The 23,251-nt window shown below is 35.0% G+C and overlaps 1 protein-coding gene across 1 annotated transcript in view; it reads left to right on the top strand.

Annotated features, from left to right (window-relative positions):
• Positions 1–13,634, top strand: part of LOC104270440 (zinc finger protein 385D-like) — a gene marked incomplete at its 5' end in the record, with an annotated part of 71,603 nt that extends 57,969 nt beyond the window's left edge. Inside the window, one exon of the mRNA XM_009864819.1 lies at positions 13,467–13,634. Coding sequence (XP_009863121.1) covers positions 13,467–13,634 — 168 coding nt within the window. The remainder of the gene's footprint in view (positions 1–13,466) is intronic.
• Positions 13,635–23,251: the final 9,617 nt, after the last annotated feature.

The following is a 23,251-nucleotide window of genomic DNA, read 5'->3' as shown; positions in this document are numbered from 1 at the left end:
GAGGCCCTGAGAAGAATGGCACGTGCAGGCACAGGGTGACATGGTTGAAGCCATGAGGGCCACAGTGAGCTCTGACAGCCAGGAAATTGCCCTGGAAGAGTTCACAGTTCATCTCAGACAGATTTACATGACTCACTGGCAATATGTATTGTAATCTTTATAGATCATAGCAACCTACACCTGCAAGTGTTTGCTTTTACAGTCACAATGTTTGGGGTCTGCTATTACCTTTCCTTTTCCATCAGTTGATCTTGCACCTTTAATGTTCTTTTAAGGCAGGGTCCTTGGTTTTTTGGTCTATCTAAGGTTCATTCATTTTGGAATAACTGCCATTATTGACACGATTTATAGTGTAAAGCACTATATTTGGGAGATAAGTTATTGTATTTATTTTTATTACATTTCAGTTGTATTTTTATTATGGGATTGACTTAGATGTAATTTACCTCCAGGATCAAAACCAGGAAATTACTCTAAAATGGAAAGATAGTCACACAGATTTGGTGGAGATTGAGAATTTTAAGAGTTATCTGCCTTCTTCTGGTGTTTTATTCCCTAGATATCATTATGTAGTGTTTCTGATATATGCTGTATCTTTATATCTGTCCATAAACTGCTGCACAGATTATTTACAACACAGTTAAAAAAGCAGGACAATGGATTATATCTCTCTGACAAAAATGTGAGTCCTTCTTAGCTTTATAGCTGGATGTCTAGTGGATATATGTATCTCAAGTGTACTCAACACTGGAAACTTTTCCATTTAATACAATATTTCTGGTTAGATGGCAGATTGCCTGTGGTATATGTGCAGCCATATATGCACATATATATATATGTACACACATACCTTTCACAAACAGATTTGTTGCAGTGTAAAAGGAAAAGGAAAAAAATTCTGTGCAGATTGCTCGAATGGTGTGGATGTCTCTAGCAGTATTAAGTAGAATCTAATGAGAAAGAGCAGAGAAACAAACCAAAGAATTTCCATTTGAGTGAAATTGCTCTCAGTGTTCCAAATTTTCATCTTGTCAGTATTTTGTAGAGTGTATGTGCGTATGACATACTAGTAGCTGCTGAGTATGACGACACCAACCAACATGATGTAGACGTACCCCAAAAAATGCTATAGTGAGGTTAGACAAGGAGCATGTTCCACGTTTCATATAATACGATTTTGTGATGAAAGCACAACTTTTTTTTTGCTGATGTGTTTCTGTGATGCTGTACTTTTTGTTTTGTCTCACTCAGAGGCTGTCCATCCACCTATAAATTCTTTCCACTGGATTCAGGTGGAGCATTGTACTTGCTTTCAATTGCCAGTTCAGGGTGAAATAAATGTCAACATTTCTGTTGACTTAAGTGGTACCAGGAACTCATCCACAAAATCTAACATGCATGTTATTTTTATAATTTTTTTTCTTTCCACAAGGAGGTCCTTGCCATTTTCAAAGGGCAATGAAAAGACCATGGTTCACTGTTTCTAGATTTTGGCATATAATGAACTCTTTGGAGTGCCTATTGAAATAGTTGTAAAGCTCCTGCCAAAATGTTTCTTTATGAGAAAAGTCGTGAAGTGTGTTAGCTAGGCTCGAAAAATAACTTTGTAATCAGCATGCAAGAAGTTGATCAACAACATTCATGTTGGGAAGGTAGCAGAACACATTCAGAATTTGCATAAATGAACTAAAGAAAAGTTCTTTTGCAAAAGGGCTTCTAGAGTAGTTTGCTAACTTCTTATCATGAGTGATTTCAACGTAGTTTTCAATGGAGCTTGGACTATTGAAGCAAATAGCTCATTCTTGAATATCTTTTGCTGTCTTTAACACATTGAATTAGCTCATTACTTCTGAATATGTAGTGGAAAATAGCATCTGTTTACAGTGCAATAATATAAAAATTACTTACTAGTAGCAGAATAAGAAGCAATTTGCAAAGCTAATCATATTTGTGCACTAGTCTGCAAAAAGTAAATTGTTAATACATACCCAAGGGAAAAAAACGCTTACTGGATTATGCAACAGTAGTGTTAAACGTAATATATTAAAATCTTTTTAGGATTCAATCTTAAAAGTCATAAGAATATGAACATAAAGAGTATAACTGTCCCATATTGCTGTTTCACCTGTATTGAGTGATAGTTTAACTCCAGAAGGCCTTCAAAGCTCATTGTGTGCAAATGAGTATCAAACTGCCCCCACACCCCAAATGCACAACACTGGCTTAGAAACCTAATAGGAGATTTCCTTAGAGAGTGTCTTTATTTAGCTCAAAGTTTTCAGTAGGATGGCCTCCGTCATGTAAATTTGGGGTGCTGCAAAGTATGCTGAGGGATACTGAGAGTCATCACAACAGTGAGATGAAATAAATATAAACAGAGAGTTTTCACAATTTCAGTTCATCATTGGAGGTGAAGTTTGAAGATTCTTATTTTTATTTTATTCAAAGAGGATTCAGAAATGTCTGCAACTTTTCACAGAAACTAATTTGCCAGATGTAATTTTGCAAGGACCAGGGCAGACACATTAGCTTTTCTTTAGCCCTGCTGGGTCTCGTTTTGCCATATTTGCATTTGTCTCATGCGCAGACTTTTTCAGGAGATCCTTTCTACCATGAGTGCTATGTGCAAACTTATCGTATTCCTCCCCTGACATTTTATTTTTTCTTCAGAAGTTGACAAAAATTTTTTTTTCTGAACTTACATCTCAGTACAAAACTCTGAAAGGGGCTTCAGTCTGTTGTTTAAGAACGTTATGCTTTCATACATCTGCTTGTGGAAATGGCGACTGTTAAATGAAATTTTTTGTAAGGACAGAAGGAAGAGAAATCTTGAATATTATTCATCGTTCATTGGGATATTTTAATACCTCATTAGTCCTGCTAGTATAATCTCTTCTTTGTTAGTGATGTCGTCAAAATTTTATCAAAAGAAAACAAAAATTCTTTCATTTCATGCAAGTGTTGCATGAATTAACACAGCATTTCTGCAGGTGTTAGGGTCATGCCTGCAAGGTAAATTAACCTTCTCTTATTAAACTCTGGTTCTTAATTCTGAGATATGAGAAATTTAGGGGTTTTTTCATTTCATTTGAGTTACAGTAACTGTAGCCTGATAGGAAACAACACTAAAGCAGTAACAAAATGACAAAGAACATAAAAAAAATAAAGATAAATAAATAAGTATAAATATGTTAATTAAAATTGTGAATAGGTATGAAGGGCTTTTCCTGCTCAAAAGAGTTTGGAGTCTCAGCATTAAAATTTCAGTACCATTTGGAAATCTCATTCTTTCAGTTATCTCTGCCCAAACAAATTGTGGAATGATGTCTTAGGTTTTAAAATTAGAAAGGACTTTTACACCTGTCTGGTTTTGCGCTATTGTTTTGTATCGCACATCATAAAATTTCATACAGCTGTTCCAGTTTTGAACCTGATAAACCATACTTGAGTAAAGGAAATGAGAAACATAAATGTGACTGAACCTGAAATGTGACTGAACCTGAAATATAGAACATCTCTTAGACACTTGTCCCATCACGCTTCAGTTTATAAAATGTGTGCTGTTGACTTCAGAGGGGTACTCTCATCCAGTAAGGTTTGTAGGATTGCAAATGGTTTCTTGTAGCTTCAATCAGTATTTGGTTTTGGTCAATAATATAAAATAGCTTTTCAAATTTCAGTATAATGTGAGATAGAAGGAATGAGAGTTTGTAGGGCGGGGGCAAGATATAACTGCAATGTAAACAGTAATTATTTTCAGAACATTCTCATTAAGTTTTTTTTGCTGCTTTGTATCTCTAACCATGGCTTCTTAAATAGAACCTAACAGCTTAAAGGAGTGAAAGATTGACAATATTGATGTATTGACGATAGTACAACAATTGTTTGAGTTAGTAAATAAATTCCATTTTTCAATTTATACAACTTTTGAAATTACTTTATCTACATATATGTATTTAAGAAAAAACTTTAAGAAAAACAATTTTATCACTAACTTGCCCTGCAAGTAGTTCTATGTGCACTATATATATCTTAAAAGAGGTTATTCAAAGTACGAAGGCTCTTACTCTAAAGTAATTGGTAGAACTTGTGTGCTGTCCAATCTTGTAGATATACATAGCATGTCATGGACTTCACTGAGGCTCTGAGTGTGTTGATAATCATGCAAGAATGATTGAAAACAAGGCAAAGGGAACCAAATTATTATATAAAGGAATAAATGTAACTGTTGTAGACTGATCAATCTTCAAGTTTTCCTATGCCTCACAAACCTTTGTTCGTTCTGGGTATGTTGATTATTTTTCTCAAAATATATTCGTTTTCACTAATCGTTTAGATAAAATTAATTTTTAATGCAAATTTGCTTCCTTGGTGTGTCATTAGTTTTATCACCACTTAGGAATTTATTTTCAATTAATATTAAATCCTTATGTAAAACATAATTTACCCTTCTTAAAAAAGCAGGAAATAGCATTTATTTTTTTACTTTGTTTCTTCATCTCTCTTTTTCATGTAACGTGTATTTCCTTCTAGAAAGAAAAGTCCCGTGGGTAACCTACAGTATAACTTTTATGCAAACTGCTGGCAGAGGACTCATTTAGGGATACGAAATTCATCTACATGAGCCAGGAACTAGTGTTCTTTTATTCCAAGAAAACACATTGCTTCTCTGTGTATATTTCTGCATCTGGAAGGCTTGGATTCCTTTGAGAATATGAGAATGGAAGAACCTGTAAATTCTTCTGTCTTAGTCCTAGCCTTAAATTATCATTCTTTTGCAGGTGTGAAAACTTTTCACAGCGGAAAAGTTCACATTACAGTTTACATATACTTACAATCTTCTACAGGAAGGCTAGAGATTTAACCTGGGAAACACTTAACTATAGTCAGGTCCACATAAAAGTGAGCTGAAATTAGGAAATTTGATCATTTATGTTTCTTATCTGTGGATTTTGAATTTCTGCTTAAAGGTATGAGCTAGTCTAAAGGACACAGGAAAGATTTATATTAAAATAACTCTTGAAATACAAATTGAAAATCCAAAATGAAAAATTTATCTAACTGTATTTTTGAGTAAAATAATCAAAATTGAATCAGCATTTTTCTGAAGACAAACTTGAAATTTGGAACTTCCAATGACTATAGTATTTAAAACAGTAATTCCAATGAAAGTGTTAAGACTGTGCTTAAGAGCACAGTGAAAGTATCTCTATGTAGTCTTCTTTGTGGTTTTGTAGATACAAGTTGCGTTAACTTGTGTGTAATTTCAAATGTAAACTTCAAATAGTACTGAATTAATAATAATTTAAATATTTACCTTTTCAACTTTTCAGTTTTCTGGGAAATTTGTTGTAGTATCTTTGCGTCTCACTTTCCACTATTCTTCCCTGATGCTTTGATTCACTCAGAAAAGTCCAAAACTCAAAATTCAAAGAAATCGCCATGGTTTCCTTGGCTACAGAAACCAGGTGAAAATAGTCATACGAGCTACACTAAACCCACCCACTTAACTTTCTTTAGTTATCCATTCACAAGCTGGATACAGAGAGAATCAAATGTTTTGTGTTCAAGCAGTGTAAAGTTTCTAAATGAGCTGAGGCTCTGGGCAAGTAAGTGGACGTGTACGGCCTTGACTCCCACCAGCTTTTGTGAACTATGACAAAAAGGTGTTGGCTGCATATCCAGCACTTTCATTCATTTTCAGATGATGCCAGAAAACATGGAACTTTTCAGCACCATTCAGAGAATTCCTGCCTTTAAACCAGTTATGTTAAATTCAACACATTCATTGTTTTTAGGTTTACAATTGGTTTACATTTGCTTTATGAAGCTCATTATTAAGTAAATCCCAACCATATTGAGCTTATTTTCTTTGTTGTTTCTTAGATAGATTGCATATCAACTTCTACTTTAAGGATTGTCAGTATTGACACATTATTCATAAGATGTTAGTTAGCACAATGAATAAAATATGTGTGAGTGGAGGGGTGTGCTAGTAGAGGGAAGCTGGGGTGTATTTCTACAAAATTATAATGGCATATATCATTTGCTTAAGTTCTCAGTTCCAAATTAGAAACTGGAAGCGTATATGTCAAACGGGGTTAATACATGGTGTTTGTATCATATGCGTAACACATAGCAATGTGTATAGATTAACCTTCTTCTATCTCATTCTGAAATTAATCCGAGATTAATCACTTGGTTAATCTGAATGAACAAAACAAACTCAAGTTTAATACGGTCTTGAAACTCAACTGCAATAAGATTTACCATGGGGAAAATAAATGATGATGCCAATTAATATAGTAAGGATGAGATTAAATGTTAAAATTCATTTCATTGATTATACCAGTTTTCAGAAGAGCATAATTAGTCTCCCCATCAAAAGAAGTCCCAAAATGCAACCATTGTTACTCTGAAAGTCAGTATGCAAAAGCTTCCAGAAACCAGAATTTGATAACCCTATCAAAATGAGCTTAAAACTGATCTACCTTAACAATAAAAAGTATAAAATAGATGGTAAATAAAATGATCTGTTTATTGAATTTCAATATGCAATGAGGTTTTGTTGTGCTGCATGAAGTACTGGTGTTCTTAAAGAAAAGTGCCGTGTATGGGAAGGATTGATTACTTGAGCTATCCTCCCTTCAATATTTGGATATTTTGGCACTGTGTATGTCTACTTGGCACACAGCGTTAAGTGTCGTATCTAGGTAGTTTTCTGTATCTTGCTTAGATAGTTTAAGGTAATGCAACACTTTCTGGTAGCCTACAATCCAAGCAGATGCATGGTTATAAAGATATTTTGTTATGGGACAAGCAGTATGAGGTAGGAAATTTTGGCCCTCTGCATCTGACCAAGATAAAATATTTGATGAATTTGATTTTGCCATAAGAATGCGGTTGATAACAATCTCTCACACTGTGATGCAGACTCTTACCAGGTGCAGTCTCTCACCATTTTATAAATGGCTCTTGGAAGGAACCCAAACACAGAGAGTGGGATGGAGCAGCTTTATTAATGCAGAGGAGCTAGTGAGCTCAGGAAGCACCCATTCACTCTGATCCTTAAGTCTCAGAGTACATTTGTGAGTGTACTAAATAAATGCTATATGATAGAGAAGAGGGAACATAAAGTATTTCTGTCTTTGAAAAATTAAATATCCTGGGAATTAATATGCTGGGACATTTATTCTGTTCTGCTCTAGTAATGGAGAAATATTTTCTTTTCTGCAGAAACATCCATTTTGGTACTTGCTCTGTTATTGGCTGTTTGGCTCTAGGTAAAGGGGCAAATTGATCAGTCATAGTTTAGGGGGCAAAAGCCTTCTCTCAGGGCATATCTGAAAGAATTTATTGGGTTTTTATCTCAATTACATTTCAGTGCATAATGTAATTAGATCTCTGGCTCTGTATTACAGAGTGATGTTGATGTGCTCAAAAAAATTAAATGACACAATTCAGAAGATAAAAGTAAGCTTAGCAGATGGAAGAAATGATGACAGGCAATATTTATCTGGACTATAATTGACTGCAGAATGAGTTTGTGTATGTCAGAGATCAAAATACTCTTTTGTTCAATATGAGGCATGTCAACATGTTGATATCACCTTTAAAAATTACACTATGCGTCTTCACTTAATCTTCTATTCTGTAATGGGCTTGCACAGGTGCTTGGCTTGTTTGTCTCTTGTAGTGTGAGTCTCTGAAGTTCTAGTGAAGTCCATGAAGTTCCTCTGTTTTCTGGAAAGCATATAGGACTTGTAAGTAGTGCTAAATTTACTCAATGTTCTCACTGGGCAAACAAAACAGTAGACATTGTAAGAAATTTAAAATTGCCTCAAATAAAAGTTTACCTGCTAAATAGAGTAAATACATCTCAGTGCAAAAGACTGTACAGTCTGTTTTATCAGGTGTGGCTCACAGTGAAAGCTCTGCCCTAGGCAGAACCAACTGTTGGGTGTCTCAAGGTTGCTAGACTTTCTCTCTGTAAACTTCTCCAGTTTACTTACTGGAGAACTTCTGTACAGATCAGCTCAGGTTATGTAAATAGCACATACCTGGTAGTATACAGATGTCTCAGCTGCATACTGCAATCTTCCCTGAGTAGTGCTGTCATCACTGACTAGCCAGGCTTTGAAGTCATTAGAAAAAAGTATGATGCTTGTTCCAAAAATAAAATAGTTTTCTGATTTTTTCACTCTCTTCTGTGCTTTGGACATCTGTTAAATTTTATTTCAAGTACTTATTGACAGGCCAATTTTGGGAAAATTTTCTGTACATGGAGATTAAGACAATGTGAAGCATAGACATCTCATAAATTATTTCCATCACTTCATCAAGGACAGAAGTACCTTTTGGCTTATGCAGTTGTATATTATTGCTTTCCATGTGTGCCCTGTTCACTGACAGTATTGGTTTGAACTAGGAAACTCATTTTTTGTTTTTAGCGCTTTTTGCTCTGGAGGATCCTGGCATCAATTGCTGATGTGTTAGCCAAAATGGCTACTGTTTTACTGGAAATAACAGCAGAGGTGATGGTAGCATCCAGTAGCTGGTAAAGGCAAAGACATGACATAGTCTACTGAAATCTCAGACAAAAAGGGCTTTTCAGCACTCTCAGCCCTAGCTTGGGGCTTTCTAAGCATGCAGACAGACTGCCGCCTTGCTGTTATTTGGCCAAGTGACAGCATGTGGCAGAGCACTCTCCACAAGGGACATCTTTCAAAACGCATTGTGTAATGACAAAGACATAATGCAGGATAGCTGGATTTAATTTCTGTGAGAAACAATCAGTGGAACAAATTCACTAGAAATTTTTTTTAAAAAAGTTATTTTCTCTGAGCTGGCTTTTATAATGAAGGTATTGTCTAGAAGAAATGACTGCGATAGGAAAACAATCTGTAAGAAGATTGATAATATGAAGTGGACCAGGAGGGATATGAAAATGATAGAAAATGCAGTGCTACTAAGTTGAACACTCTCAGAGTAGGAGGAAATCCTTTTTTATCTCAATGCACAAAATTAAGCACGATGTTTTTGTTGGACAAATGCCTAAGGAATATAAGTGAGAAGAGGTATGATTCACTGAAGTACATTAGTCAGACTTGATGACTTCTATGGAGATATGGTGACTGTAATTGTAAGAGAAAAGTGTCTGGATTGTTTAAAATATTTCATCTTTCTCATCGTATTTTACACATGGCAATTTGCTTGGTAGTGGGATGTCCTTATGGTAACTGTGGTACAATATTGTGCTTAAACTAAGAAAACATAGCGAGTTTTGACACTGTGGCTGTTATTTCTAACTGCTCATACCTGCTTATAGGAATTTTTATTTTTTTTATGGTATGTGTATGTCTGTGTTTATAACAGGTATATATATACAATAAACGTTTATCTAGACAAATACATTTTTCAATATTCCAACTGTCTGGAAAGGTTACAAAATATAAGGGTTAGAAAGGCTCCTAATTATTCAAGATAGATACATGGAACCAGAGGAATAATTGTTTTATGAAAGAAATGCTTAAGCTAACTTGTACTGCTCAGATAGGCAGGATTTCATTACAAATAACCTTGAAAAGTAGTTTGATATTTAGACATCTTGACATTTCCTTGAGGTAATTTCCATAGACCAAAGTTTGCCTACATGTACTTTGCAGGATCAGAGCCCTCAAAATTTTGTTAAGTATCCTTGAGTTTTCAACTTCAAATGTGAAGTAATAATCTACCTTTCACATTCTTGTTAGACATCTTTTTCAAGAATGGGTATAGTTTCTTAAGGTTCACTGTAATGTTACACCAACAATATCTGATATATTTCTTGTGCTTCATCAATGACTGGCTCACACGTTAGCTGGAAGTGACTTGTCTTCACAGTGTTAGGGTCAATCAAACATCAAGACTATGATCTGAGAAGCAAACTTGGAAACTATGATTAAAGAAGAAAATAAGCTCTTAAGGTATTCTTCTAATGTATTCTTTTGTCATGGTAAAAAGAAACTGAATTTAGTATTAGGGAGTTCTTAGGATAGCTGATTGACTATGATTAAAAAGCATTCTGTAGTAATAGGGAATTTTTCTGTAAGGATTGTCCTGAAACTCTTTCCTTTGAGAGAACATCTGATTTTAGAGTAAACCATTGCTTCTCAAAGGGAACGGGCTCCCATCAGGATGAACAATTATAAAAGTTGGCACCCCTGTACAAAACGTAGAAAGGAAAAATCCTCTCTTGACTCTCATTAGCTTCTGTAGATGTATAGTTTCACCTGTAACCTTTGCTCATAACTTGTCCGAGCACAACTTTTAGAACAACTTGGTAAGGTAATATATAAGCATGTACATATTATCTTCTTGAGATTTATAACTCTTGGAACTCCGAAGTACTCCACAAGGAGAAGCCTTCTCAGCTTTCTGAGGGGGTACAGCCTCTTCACTCAGTTAAGCTTTATGGTTGGCAGCAAAAAATAGTGCTAACTTGTCTTTCACTCTTCTACTCTCTTTCAGTATTTCTTAATTCTGCATGAAAGTTGGGAATAACTGCATTTTATGATCTCTCTTATTTTTTATATTTTAGCCTACAAGTAAATACCATTCATGTAATGAGTTCTATAAGGTACAAGTAAATGCCATTTAAGCAGAGAGGATTATTTTAGTTCTCTTACAGCTGCAAGAAATGATCAGTGAGGATTCTCGTTTTATTTTACTGTGCTGAAAAAAATTATTTATGGATTGTTTTTCCATTTTCTACATCTTGCTCATACAAGGAAAAATAACGACAGACTTTTTTTTAGGGTTCCAGTTCAGCTGTAAAAGTTCAGCATAAGCTAATTTGGAGCTGGTTAAATGTTTAGGAGCAATCTGTCTGCTCTCACATAGAAGTACCATTAGCGTGGTAACTACAGTTATATTGAAACAGGCTCAGGTGTCTTCATGTCCCCAAAGAGGATGGAGATTTAAACTTTGAAATAAAAATGGCATAAAGATCTTGTTTAAGTAGAAGCTGGGTAAACTGGAAGCACTCTGTGGCAAGTGAGTAATAAACAACTCTGCATTGCAGCCATCGTACTTGTAAATTTGAGCAATGTGTTTCTACTCTGGAGTAATGTCATTCGTATACTTCAGAACACTGAAAAGGTCACCAATTTCTACGCATGCCTTCATTGTATATTGCTTATACATCCAACACTCTGCTTTAGTTGAGGTTCATGAAACTGTAGCCCTGAGAATTTGGAGGCAGGAGAATTATGGATGCAGGAGACATAAAGCTGGGGTGCTCTGCCAGCAATTCTGTGAAGAAAGTTGAGCTGTGTATCAACCTAATACCAACATTCGTAATTCAGTATTGAGGACCATGTTCTGACTACCTTTCTGATATTTGAAAAATGACACTATTAGTTAGGGAAAACAAGCGCAGTAAGAATCTGGAGCTGACTGATAATTAAATTTGACTAGGAACTTTAAAAATAGGTGACATGATAGTAACACAAGGATGTGCTGTATAATGTCATTTTTAATGCATCATCATAACTTGACACTGGTCTTTCTGTTTAACAGTAATTAACATCTCTTGACTGTTTGTATTTGACTTAAAGTATGTCTCAATGTTATGTGTTGGGAATTGTAAAAAGTGCATGATTGTGCTGTTTCTGTTCAAGTTGTTTCTAATTAATAACTTCACTGTCCAGTGTTCTTTCAATAAGGGTACCTAATACAACATTTACATTATTTTAGGTATAGAGAAACTGGCTTTTCAACCAAACTGAATGATGCATCTCAATATAAAACAAGCGCTTATGCATGTGTGTATATCTATGCATGTATACACATATATATATATATATGTTTATTTTTTCAGACAAGGTCTCTCACTTCTTTCCTGCTCACCTTGAGGCTCTCATATCTTGGGCATCAGAAGGAATAATGACTTTTCATGAAAGCTGGAAGTCATAAACCTCAAGATTAATTAATATAGACTCTTATTGTGACACTCACTCGAACTTCCTCTCTCCCCAAAATTCAGCACTTTAAATAGCATTAAATAAAGGCTTAATGACTAACAGATGCCAGATAATGAAGGATTCTTTTAGCTACACGGGTGGCTTAGTGAGCTGAGTGACTGGGTCATTTTATCCTTTTTGATCTTTTGAGTTTGTAGCCACTAAATTACAAAGTGGTTGTGGTTTTTTTCATTCTTCTGATTCCACAATAGAAAGCATTTCTCTTTCTTTTATGATCTAAATGTCCATTTCATGCCAGAAGCAAAACACTTACCTTTGTGGGTCCTTGAACTGACCCAGCATAGTTGCTTTTCTTTTTTTCCATTCTGTAGTAGTTATTTTGGCTGTATTTCTAGAGTCTTAATAATTTATCTTGCAAGTAAGAAAGAAGTTGCTTTCAATGAAGTTTGAATTTCAGCAATAAAAATAAAAGAAATTTTTCAAGTTGATAACTGAAAGACTATCTTTTTTTTCTAAGAGTTTCAATAGCCAGAGAAGAGATAAACTGAATATTCGTACTAATTCCAGTGTTTTTTGTATAAGGTTTAATCCCATCCTTCAAATACAATTTTCAAAATATGTTTTTAACATATATTAAATAAAGAAAAGTTGGTGTGAACTCTTAGAATAATAAAGATACTTTCAGTGTAATACATAAATATTAATAGCAATGCACATACAAGCCTATTTGAGCTTTATGTTATGAAGTAGCTAAAATATATTTGGGACTGTGACAGGATTTGTATGAGCTTTCTCCTTTGGAAAGATGCTCCTGGCTTTGAATTTCAAACACTATCTTTTATGGCAGGTGGACAAAAGTAATTTTTTGGGTTTTTTTTTTTAAGAAAGCCAGTTAATTGCATGTCTGCTTCACATTCAGTTAAATCTTTGGTGATGGGCTTTGAATAGAGTGGTTTATGTTTTGCTTTCTTTTGCTTGGGCTTTGTTTTTGGATTGGTGTCTTTTTGGTTTGTTCCTTGCTGTCAGTCTATGATGAAAATATTCAATACTACTGTTAATAGTAAACTGTCCTTTGAAGGAAGCTTCAGTAAAAGGTCTAGTTTGAAATAGAAGCTGGAAAAGTGCAAAAATACTGGGAGGACAGTGTCTTCCTCTCTGTTGCCTGAGAATTATTTATTTTTTTTTTAATGCAAAAGCAAAAAGAAAGCCTTGATAGAAAAACTAATGGTAGCATGGTAGACTAAAAAACCCACAAAATCATTTTGCTATGAAAATAATATACTGTTATACAGTAATACACAGTATTTATTGAATTGAGGTGATTTGAGTATTTTTTTCCGTTGTTTTCCAAGCATCATTCTAAATATAACTTGCTGTTTGGTCACTACTTGGATAATGTGAATGGTACCCATTATTGAAAGGTAGTCTGTATTTGTACTAATACAGAGAATGCCAGTTTAGAAATGAGCCTGATTGCATGGTTCATTTTGTTCTCCTTTGTAGAGCCAGGCTGCGGCCCACTACAAAGGCACTAAACATGCCAAGAAGCTCAAAGCACTGGAAGCCATGAAAAATAAGCAGAAATCTGTTACTACCAAGGACAGCGCAAAGACTACCTTCACTTCCATCACTACCAATACCATCAATACCAGCTCTGACAAAACAGGTTAAGCGACAATCTTTGTTGGTTTTGTTTGGTTTTGTTTAGGTTTTGTTTTGTTTTGTTTTATTTTTTACTTTGTTTAATTCCATGTCTCTTTGGTTATGTGCTTGCCACATTGATTCATGCTCGATCCATCTTTCTGTGTGATATCGGTTTTGTTTGGTCCTTTCAGTAGGCTGGTGAGAGTATGACAGTCATGTAACCAATGTCTCTTAGTGAAAAGAGACTTGTCATTCATTTAGGACAGAATGCAATACTCATGGCCTGATTATTTTTTTTAGTGCCTAAACTATTACCTATCACGTGATCTAAATCTAGTCTATATGCCGCATCTCTCTATGAATAATTACATATAGCACATTTCTTTTAACCACAATGTAGCAAATTATGCTGCTTGTGTCTGGGAGCCTCTTGCAAAAGCATTGTTAGTAAAAAACTAATTTTCTTAAATTTCAAACATTACATTATTTTTTTTAAATAGCTATTGCATGGTTCTGAACTGGAAAATAGCTGTATAACCTCTATTCCACACAATCAGGTAAGTGCTGTTGATGCCAATTATTCTGCTTAATTGAGTCTTCAGACTGAAATGGTATCCTTTAAATTATTGTGGGTGTAAACGGTACTCCTTTGCAAATAAATTCTGTGTGAGTATTTGGTAAAGTCAACAGGATTTCCTTAAGCTCTCATTTTAAATGTATGGCTATTGTACTGGAAATTTCAAGGGAAGGTTGTAAGTTCACTGAAGGGTAGTCTAGTACCTCAAAAGGTAAGACTGTTCTTGTGTATGAAGGGATACAGTTTGTATATTTGTCATAATCAAGCCCCCTTTCCCCGAACAACTCAAAAACAGCCATGGCAAAAAAAACCCAACTCTGTGAAACCACAGAGACTCTTCTACTGATGCTGAAAACTGCTCACTGGGAACCACTTCTGATGCAGTAAGTTTAGCATTGTAAGAGGATGTGCACTAACCAATTCTAGTATAACAAAAAAGTATCTTCCAGACCTGTCTAGTACAACTTTACTATATTTGTTATAGACAGATATATCTACCTTTCTGTCTTTGTTACAGCCTACTATTATAGGCAGCATATGTTTTTATAGAGGTTTATATCCTAATTTTGAAGAGATTACTTTAAAAAAGAATTGTTACATTATTTTTGGTTTTTATTAACAAAAAAAAGTTATAATATTATCAGTACTTTTGTTTCTATGACAAAAGAAATTAAGCACAGGAAAACTGGAAACATGTTCAAAGATATTTGTGGAAATACATGTTTTTCTCAACATACAAGTATGTTTAAAAGCTTTAGCTGCTGTTACCTATTGATACATTCAGAACAGAAAGGGAGATGTTGTATGGAAATAGTGATTTATTGTTTACAAAATATTATATAGTGATTGGAAAAAAATAGCAGAAGGAAAAAAGAGATCTTTAAGCTTTAAAATGTATTATTCAAAAGCTTTTATTTTATGCTATGTAAGTTTGAAGGATTTTCCAAGGTGCCTTAAATCCAGTCTGAGTCTTTCCATCAGGCTTTGAATTAGATCTCTGACAAGATATATGAACTGTTTTGTGTCCAAGGTCAGTAGTACAAATCAGTTTTTATATTGGCATAAGTAAAAAACATCAGAAGTCTAGTTGCACAAAAAAAGTAATGGCCTGTGCAGGAGTTTTCTTGCTTTTACACATTGTTTATAACTTCCTGGATTAATTTCATAGAATGTGTGTATACATATATATGTATGTATGTGTATACATATCTGTATTCTGTGTTAGAAGTACTGACACATTGATGTTAATTCACAAACAGCTCAAAACCTGGAATTTCGCGAAGTAGTGAGAGTCATATTCAACTGCCAGCAAAAGCCCTGTTAAAGACCTATCGTTCAAAGAAAGGCAGCGAATTCTATCCAAATGCAAGTAGTTATTGCAGGTGACTATTGATGTGACTGGCAGTGTAATAGCATTCTTGGTGTAACATGCTTTGTAGACTCATGCATGTGTGCACATTGGGAGAAAAAAAAGAAAGGGGGGAAAAAAGAAAATTTTGAGTAGCCAAAAGGATGACATTTTCTGTTAAACATGACATGCTAAAAATTTCATAGATGGAATTTTGTTTCCTTCCTGATTCTTCTGTGCCTTATATTTGATAGAACTTTAGAGGGCAAAATGATTTTGAAAAAGCAGAATAACATCAGAATGTGCTGTACTGTGTAAGTTTGCACATTTGTAAAAGATCACTGTAAAAGTAAGGGTAATCTGATAGCAATATGCAGTTCTGCGGGAATAGTTGTACAAACGAATACAATTCATTAATTAATCTTTCATAGCTATAAATAAGTTCTTTTACTGAATCCCTGCACTTGTCATCATTCAGAACAAAAGCTTTTTCCAGAGTATTTTAAAGCTCTTTTCTGAAAATTAATACTTGATCCCAAATAGGCTAACGATAGGATCATGTTCATATCACCTCCAATATATCATTTACAGTGGTGGTTAAATGGTGAGTTACATGTCTGTCACAGCACAATGGTCAGGACTTCAGCAGTTCTCTGTACCCTTAGCAGCTCCAGCAAACAAACTGTCCTCAGGAAATCTGCAGTGCTGTGCAGTGATGATTATGAAAAAGACCACACTCTATTCAAACTGATTCAAGAGTTAAAGAAGTAGTTCGTTACATTGCTTATTCTGGAACTGTTTTGTTAGACACGGTGCCAGCCTGAGTTATTGCAGTACATAATGGAGACTGTGCAACTCACAATGTAAGCAGACTCCTTAAAACCTTTAACGAATGATTCCTGGTGATTAAGCTACATGTTAAAGAGAAACTGTAAAATATGGAGTCATTTTGTTCACTCTGTGAAAGTTGCTTTTTTTTTTTTTTAAACCCTTTTAAATGGGCTTTTGGAATTATTAGAAGGCTTGAACTTGAGAAATCTTTGGGGGGATGAAATATCACAAAGGTTTATGTTGGTAGTCACATAACAGACAATGCCCTTCTCAACATGTTACCAGTTCTATTATTTGTCATCCTTCTGTGTCTGTTATTTATTATGTGATACCTCTAGTCACTTAGGACAGAAAAGCAGAAAGTGTAACTGTTCCAAAGACAAGCCCACTCTATGGTAGTATAAAAGCCAAATTTCAGAACCTTGATTCCCTTGATTCTCTGATTCAAGGGGTGACAATACAAATTCATATTTTCACCACACATTAACATTCATGCTTACATACTCACTGTCATAAAGTTGTTAAATGTCCTTAATAGCTTTACAGATTGACCCTTCTTCCTGCTGTGGTCTATTTTTTTTCAAAAAGATGCTGCACACCTTCACTTTGTTGGAACACCTTTCAGACTGTATTTAGATACACAATGTTCTATCATCCTAATTATATCCTGTCCAATAAAGTCATTATCCCACACCTGGATATTTTTTAATCAAGAATGAATATCCAAGACTATATGTCTAAATATTTATCTTTCTCAAAGCTATTTGAAGTTAAAAAGGACTCCCAGTGACCACATTATCACAAATTAGGTCTTGAAGATTTGAACTACTTTTATTTATTTGCTTATTCAGCAGAAAATTCATCACGAGTTATATAATTTGTTATTAACGGAGAAGAAGTATAGATGTTTTCCAAGGATGGAAAACATGTCACTGAAAGCCATTATTATGGCAAGTCTTTAATGTTGGTTTTGAATGTTATACATTATGTCTTAAAACCTATGTACTTAAATGCAATGAACAGTTCTTAAAAACAGAGAAAACTGTAAAGAAAAGAAAAAGTATGTATCTGGGCCAAGGCACAGACAAGATCACTATCACTAGTAGTGTCTCAACAGCTAAGGAACCTGTGTGCTGTCAGAGAACAAAATACCGGTGTCTGTCATAAAGAGCTCACAGTCTACAAATAAGATGAGACACATCTTTGTGAGACAGATATTGTTAATGTAATAGAATCATAGAATCATAGAACGGCCTAGGCTGGAAGGGACCTTAGAGATCATCTAGTCCAACCTCCCTGGTTTGGGCAGGGACACCACCTCTCGACTAGACCTGGCAACACATGGGGGCAGGTGTTTTCAAAGAACAGTAGCGTAAAAATGTTGCAGTGATAAAGGCATCACAAGAAATGAGAACACTGGAGGATGGATTACAAGGAAAAAGAATGGTGGATGAAAGGTAGCTTTTTTTCAGATACTGAACATATGTATCGATAACATTATGGGAGAAAAATATAATTTTTTTAATTTTCCTTTCATTGGTACATATGAAAATTCTTCTCTATTGGAAAATTTTAATTGAGCTATCCCTTCCTTGTCCTTTTGTTTTTTCTTTTTCTTTTTATCTGAGAAGTGATATGATGTTTCTGGTCAGCAGATGAAGTTTGCTCCTGAAATAATAATTTCAGCCCAGCAGGGATAATTCTGAAATGCAGAGCAGGTGGAGTAGGAGGGAGCAGCCAGTCTGGCAAGGTCGGGCCATGTAAAAGGAAGGCAGAAAGGAGAAAGAAATCAGAAATTATGTGATAAGTCAGGATAAACTTTTAAAATTTTTGAGATTTTGAGATTCCGTGAAGAGACCTCAAAAGGGACATCTGGAGTTTGACTAGATCACCCCTGCGAGTCAGAGCAGGGTCAATTAGAGCGGGTTGCTCCGTATCTTTTCCAGTTAGGTTTTGAATATATTCAGTCTTGCTGGGCAACCTGTTCTAGTGTTTAACCGCCCTCAGAGTAAAGATGATTAAAGATTTTTTTTCTTGTTTTTGAGTTCAGTCTCTAGTACTTTTAGTCCATGCCTTGTCCCAGTTCTGATCACCACTGAAAATAATTTCTGGATCTGTGTTTTTTACTCCCTGCCCCTGACCCCATTAGGTATTTATACACATTGATAGACTCTCCCTGAGCCTTCTCTCCTCCAGGATGAACAGTCACAGCTCCTTCAGCCTCTCCTCATACAGCAGATGTGTCAGTCCCTTAGTCATGTTTGTGGCTCTTTGCTGGACTCACTCAAGTACGTCTATGTCTCTCATGTACTGGGGAGCCCAGAAATGGACCCAGCACTGCAGTTGTCTCATGAATGCTGAGCAGATCGAAGGGATCACTTTCGTCGACCTGCTGACAACAGACTTGCTAATGCAGCTCGGGTTGCTGTTGGCCTTGTTTGCTGCGATGACACCCTGCTGGCTTGCATTTAAAGTGGTATCCATTAGGACCCCAGGTACTTCTCCATAAAGCTGCTTGCAGGTGGTCAGCCCCCAGCCCACACTGGTGTGTGGAGTTTTTGCTGCCCATTTGCAGGGCTTTGCATTTCCCTCTTTTGAACTTCAAGGAACTCCTGTTGACCTATTTCTCCAGCCTGTCCAGGTGCATCTGATGTACCAAGCACTTCTCTCAGTTTTTTATAATCAGCAAACTTGCCAAGGCTGCATTCTGTCCTGTCATCTGTGTCTTTAAGGAAGACTTTAAACTATATTGTCACCAACATCAGCTCCTGGAGGACTCCGCTAGAGACTGGCCAGCAATTTTTCCTACTGATCACAACCTTTTAAGCCTGGAAGTTCATCCAGCATTTTTTCTATTATCCTTGCTGTCTTTCTGTAAAAATGAGAACTAGGAAATTGTAAGAAAAAAAAGGAGAATAAGCTCAAAGAAAAGAATTAAAATGGAAATGAGTAAGATTTATGCAACTTTCTAAATTCTACTAATGCATGGCTTTAATAGGTTTGCAGTAGATTCCCATCAGGCAAATCACACTGAATTTATGTAATATGCATTACTGTTATAAAACGTATTTTACATGCAGTTAAAATTTTAAAAAGAACATTGATGGTACCTGACTGAAGTGCAAAGCTCTTTCTCTTGCATTTTAAATTGTTTCTTTATGTCTTTCTATTGAAATAGATGACACATTCAGAGTTTTTATTTTCAGAGTTTTATTCTAATTTATTCCCTATTCTATACTATCTTGTCTTTGCATATTGTGTCTTTTTTTAATAATTCCATAGCCATTTTTGTCACCTTTGCAACCCCTAACTGTGCTTCTATGGGATGACTTAACAGTCCACAAATACTGAGTGTAAAAGCTAATGCGGATGTTTTGCCTTAACATCAGCTTATGTTGGAGATGAAGTTGATCTCTATATACCTGGGGACTGAGAGAATTCAGCTTCAAACACAAGGGGAGTTTTAACAGGATGAAATCTACCAAACTGCTTAGACTGTTCATCTGTACTTTTGGTTTTATTGACTACATGAAGGAGAGAAGGGCAGGGTTATTATATATAATACTCATTGAGAACCTAGGTGGAATTTCTTTGACCAACTATAGACATGTATATTAGCACTAATTGCACTGGCTTCTTCTTTGTGTGAGAGGACATCATATTGATGAAGTCTAGGGCACAATTAATTTTATTCTAAGGTAAACAGCTATAATAAATCAGATGAATAATGAAGACCTGAAAAAAGTATAAAAAACCTCCGTGGTGACTAGTTCAGATATGAACTGCTACATTGATACCTGAAGGTTAATTGAGACAAATTCTAAACTCAGTGATAAAATTGCCCTTTCCTTCAATATGTCTGATTTCTGCCCCCCCACACACAGAGGTTTTGGGTTGTTTTAGCTGAATCATGAATTGCTCTATAAGAGCTTTACACTTGGTGTTCAAAATCTGAGTTGATTTAGTTAATTTTGAATGATCACATAACAAATGGCACTATTTCTGCCTGTCGAGTAGCAAATTTGATATGTTTTTTAATAGCCTTTCGATTTCCCACTGATGAAAACAGAGTTTCTTGATTTTTTTTTTTTAAAGGAAACCAACAAAACATGATCTTTTTCTCATCTAATTTTGTAGTCATTTAAAGAAAATTGTCACCTAATAAAAGTAGGCTGCTGGAGTTTCTATGGTTTAGTATTAAAATATTAACTTAATCTTTCTCGTATTACTTTCAACTATAGGTGTTCTAGTGAACACTTCCTATTAGAACATTGTGTCTCTTTTAGGTCTCTAGTAAGGAGTTAAGGGATTCTTTGCTATTAGTCAGTAACTGCTGCTTAATTTAAGATTCAAAACTAAATTGTATTAAAAAGTTTTCAGACGTAGTGTGCCAATTAAAACTTGGTGGTATGAATCCTTATAGAAGGACAACATATAATTAATGAGGCCTACAGGAGTTTCATATAAAATTCAAAAAGGTATTACTTTCATATATTTATATGAATATGTTTCTACATGTTTGTTTGCAATATTTGCTCTTCTCTGTTCAAGAAAGGTGATTAGATGTTGTTTCCTCCACTATCATGGATGAGCACACCATGCTTGCTTTCTTTTATCAGACAGTCAAAGTCACGTGTACATTAGTTCTGTACATGGATGTATTTGTGCAGTTCCTGGTTGAGCTCCAGAACCTGTAAAGGATGGGAACTAGTCTCTTATCTTTCATTTCCTTTTATTTCCACTTTCGTTTTGTCTCCTTTACATTCAAGTTTTGAGTTTCTTTTTTTTCCATCTCTTAAAATTTTGCCTGTTGGCAATGTTTTTAATTTTTTTTTTTTTTTTTTATTCTAAACATATGCTTTGGTAATGGCTAAGCTTTAAGTTTAATGAGAGCTTCCATATATTAAGAATGTTGGTATTCTTTTCTGGTGTCTCTTGGTGTAGCTGCCCTATTTTATCATGTAGTTTTTGAGTTATTTGTTTTTAATGACAAGCCACTCTAAATTTTCCTTTTTAAGGAAAGCTGGGGAATATAACTTCTGTATTTATGATATTAACACATATTTAATTAGAAGAGCCATTGCTTATTTATTAACATTTTATGGACAGATTTTCTCATAATCTTTTGTAAGTAAAAGAAATTCTATTTCTAATAACAATAGCTATGTCCACTGTATTTAAAAATCAAAATAGTATTTAATACTACTCAAAATCTACTGGTGGTTGCAGAAAAAAATTATTATATCCTCCCAGTGTGCAATCTGTTGTTATAGCTTAGGTTGTGGGTACCCCTGTATACGCATTATATTAATGATGTTTAATCTATGAAGATATTTCAGTGCAGTCTGTTTGTGTAACTTAGCTGTTGTTTTGATTCCATATGCTTTATTATATCATAAAGAGTGCTTTTGTTTTAGCAAGTGATTTCTTCAGATCATTTCAGCATTGCTTAGGGCGCTGCAGAATTAACAGGCTAGGTTTGGTTTTAGGCTTGTGAGATCATGGATGTAAAATGATTTCCATTACAAACCAATATTATAGTACGCATCAAAAGAGAACAATGACCTTGAAACTTGAATTTGTAAGGATTTTTACTTTATATAAACTTTTTTTAGATATTTCAGGTGGAACGTTCAAGAGTTGCAGGTGTGAAAAAATAAATGAGTGATTGCTTGGTGATTAGCATAACGCAAACAGATTTCAGAGCCAGTTATAGGACTTCACGGCCCACTTTTCAGTCACCGAGTTCTGAAAGTTCAACTTTTTTTATTTTAGAATCATAGAATCATAGAACAATTCAGGTTGGAAAAGACTCTTGGGATCATTGAGTCTAACCATTAACGCTACACTATAAGTTCACTCCTAAACCATATCATAACCATATTTTATTGGAATGAAAAATTTTTAAAGAAACTGTTGTCTGAAAGAGCCAAGATTCTCTTGTAATTTTCTTGAAAATGGAGTTACCGATTTACAACTATCAGCACTCTTAGTCACATGCTTGGAAAATTCAGCCCAGACCAGTAAAATTTAACCATTGCTACAAAATCTTTAAATCATCTATACTTTGCCTTTTCCGTACTTCAATCTGTAGCTAACTGCAGCACAAAATGTTATCAGCATTCCACAGACTGTTGTACCAGTTTTGCATTAGAGCCTGATGGTAATTTGGAAGACAATAGCTTCTCTTTTGATCTCTATGTAGAACTAGGGCTTTTTCTTCCTTTCTTTCAGAGTGTAGCTAAATGGCGACATAGAAATTACAGTAATTTATGTGTGCCTTAGTTGATCATGAATGTGCAATAAAACCCTTAGCTTGCATCTACGTATGCTGAGAGCTTCGTCATATGAACACCATGTGTTTTCTGTGGACCCAGCTGCTTTTTATTGGGATTACCTTGACAACAATTTTATGCTTGAATAATCCTGCGGATAGAAACTGCTGTCAGTCACAACATCTGTATCAGCCTATTGAATCAGTATGAAAGTCCAATACTGACAGTGTTGGGTATTGTTTGTAGGCCTGAAAAGAACTTTCTGTTGAAATCTTAAATAGGGTCTTTCACAATATCTCAGGGAAATGTCGACTTGATTGCTGTATGCTCATAGTTGTAACTACTAGAAATTTTGGAAGTAACCTTCTGTTTATTGGATATGTGTTTATCAGTTATTCACCTGTATTGCTCTAAAAATTGGATCAAGCGCTGTAACGTGTATCTGCTTAATGACTCCTTCTTCACGGTGTGTTTTGTTGTTGGGTGAGGAAAGGTATTGACACTAGCTGGTAGGAAGGGTCTGAAGGCGCCACAGTTCTAGTCATTGAGATTTAAAAAAAAAAAAAAATAGTATTGCATCCCTAGATCAATTTCCAAGTTTTTGTTGTAAAAC

The sequence above is a fragment of the Apaloderma vittatum genome, unplaced genomic scaffold (genome assembly GCF_000703405.1).
Source record: "Apaloderma vittatum isolate BGI_N311 unplaced genomic scaffold, ASM70340v1 scaffold1682, whole genome shotgun sequence".
NCBI classification, from domain to species: Eukaryota; Metazoa; Chordata; class Aves; order Trogoniformes; family Trogonidae; genus Apaloderma; species Apaloderma vittatum.
The sequence above is the reverse complement of the archived record's forward strand: the minus strand, read 5'-3'. Positions and strand labels throughout refer to the sequence as shown.